General features: G+C 56.7%; 1 protein-coding gene across 1 annotated transcript; it reads left to right on the top strand.

Moving 5' to 3' along the window:
- Positions 1-91: 91 nt before the first annotated feature.
- Positions 92-1,136, top strand: SCAMP3 (secretory carrier membrane protein 3; the record flags this gene model as incomplete). Its single annotated transcript, XM_009084470.1, has 4 exons — positions 92-220; positions 450-609; positions 818-919; positions 1,019-1,136. Coding segments are annotated over 4 exons (509 nt in total), but the record flags the coding sequence as incomplete, so codon positions are not given.
- Positions 1,137-1,753: the final 617 nt, after the last annotated feature.

The raw sequence follows: 1,753 nt of genomic DNA, 5'->3' as shown, positions 1-1,753 counted from the left end.
CAGTCACTCCGCCCCGACCCTCCCTCGCTCCTCCTCACCCTCTTCCCTCCTCCTCACCCTCTTCCCTCCTCTCACCCTCCTCCCTCTGCAGCGAGGCTCAACAACTGGCCCCCACTGCCCTCCTTCTGCCCGGTCAAGCCTTGCTTCTACCAGGACATCCCCGTGGAGATCCCTGCTGACTTCCAGAAGACAGTTACCACCATGTATTACCTCTGGATGGGTGAGTCTCTGGGGGAATCCCAGGGCAGACCCTGGGCCGTGGCAGAGGAATGAGCATCCTGTGCTGCAGCTCAGGGAAATTGGGATGAACTGGTGGTGCCAGGTCGGGAAGAGGAGGCTCACTGCTGTTTACAACTCCCTGACAGGAGGTTGTAGCCAGGTGGGGGTTGGCCTCTTTTTCCAGGCAACAACAACAGCTCAGGTTCCTGACTATGTTCTCTCTCTCTCAGCTAGCACCATTACTCTCTTCCTGAACTTCTTGTCCTCGCTGGCCTGGTTCTGTGTGGATCCCTCATCTGGCTCTGGGTTTGGCCTCTCCATCCTCTGGGCTCTGCTCTACACTCCCTGCTCCTTTGTCTGCTGGTATCGGCCCATGTACAAAGCTTTCAGGTATGTGTTTCAGCTGTGTACACCTGCTCCAGCTCCCCGGGTGCCAGGCAGCTCAGCTGGGCAGTGCCAGGGGCAGTGCTGACAGTGTCCCAGCTCCCTGGGGCCTCTGGCTCTGTGGTTCCACACTGGGCCACCTGTTCCCCTCTCTTTAAGCGAGGTTTGAGAGCTCTTCCCTGTGGCTTAACCTCACCTTGTCTTGTCCTCCCAGGAGCGACAGTTCCTTCAACTTCTTTGTCTTCTTCTTCGTCTTCTTTGCCCAGAATGTGATGTATGTGCTGCAGGCCATTGGCATCCCAAACTGGGGATTCAGGTGCGCCGTGGGCCCTCCCTGGGCTGGTTGAGGACCCTGGAAAGGCAGGAGGAGGGTGGGGAATTGGGAAGCTGGGGACAACAGCCTGTTGTTTTGCAGTGGTTGGATCCTGAGCCTGATAGCTCTGCGCCAGAACACGGCCGTGGCCGTGATGATGATCCTGGTGTCCTTGTCCTTCACCGCTGTGGCTGTGTTGGGCATCATCATGCTGAAAAAGGTGTGTTTGGATCGAAGCTCAGGGCCAGAGCCCCAACTCTGGGGGGAGGAGGGCAGGTTTGGGTTGTCACAGGAGCTAGGGGTGTTTAGCCTGGAGGAGGTTCAGGGGGGACCTTATTGCTGTCTACAACTCTGAAAGGAGCTTGTAGCCAGGTGGGGGTTAGACTCTTCTCCCAGGCAACGAGTGGCAGGATGAGAGGGCATAGTCTCAAACTGTGCTAGGGGAGGTTTAAGTTAGCCATTAGGAAGAATTTCTTTGCAGAAAGGGTGATTAGTCCTTGGAATGTGCTGACCGGGGAGGTGGTGGAGTCACCATCCCCGGAGAGGTTTAAGGACAGACTGGACGTGGCACTTAGTGCTGTGGTCTGGTTGACAGGGTGGTATTAGGTCACGGGTTGGACTCGATGATCTCAGAGGTCTTTTCCAACCTTAATGACTCTGTGTGTGAGATTCTGTGTCCCTCACTCAGCTGTGCCACAGGTCCCTGTGCCCTTTGCTACTCAAAGGCTCAGCAGATCTCAGAGGCCTTTGCCAACCTGATAGATTGTGGCCATGAGTAGGTCCTGCAGCCCCAGCCCTGACCCCCAGCCTGTTCCTGCCCTCCAGATCCACTCCCTG

The sequence above is a fragment of the Acanthisitta chloris genome, unplaced genomic scaffold, assembly GCF_000695815.1.
Source record: "Acanthisitta chloris isolate BGI_N310 unplaced genomic scaffold, ASM69581v1 Scaffold22381, whole genome shotgun sequence".
NCBI classification, from domain to species: Eukaryota; Metazoa; Chordata; class Aves; order Passeriformes; family Acanthisittidae; genus Acanthisitta; species Acanthisitta chloris.
The sequence above is the reverse complement of the archived record's forward strand: the minus strand, read 5'-3'. Positions and strand labels throughout refer to the sequence as shown.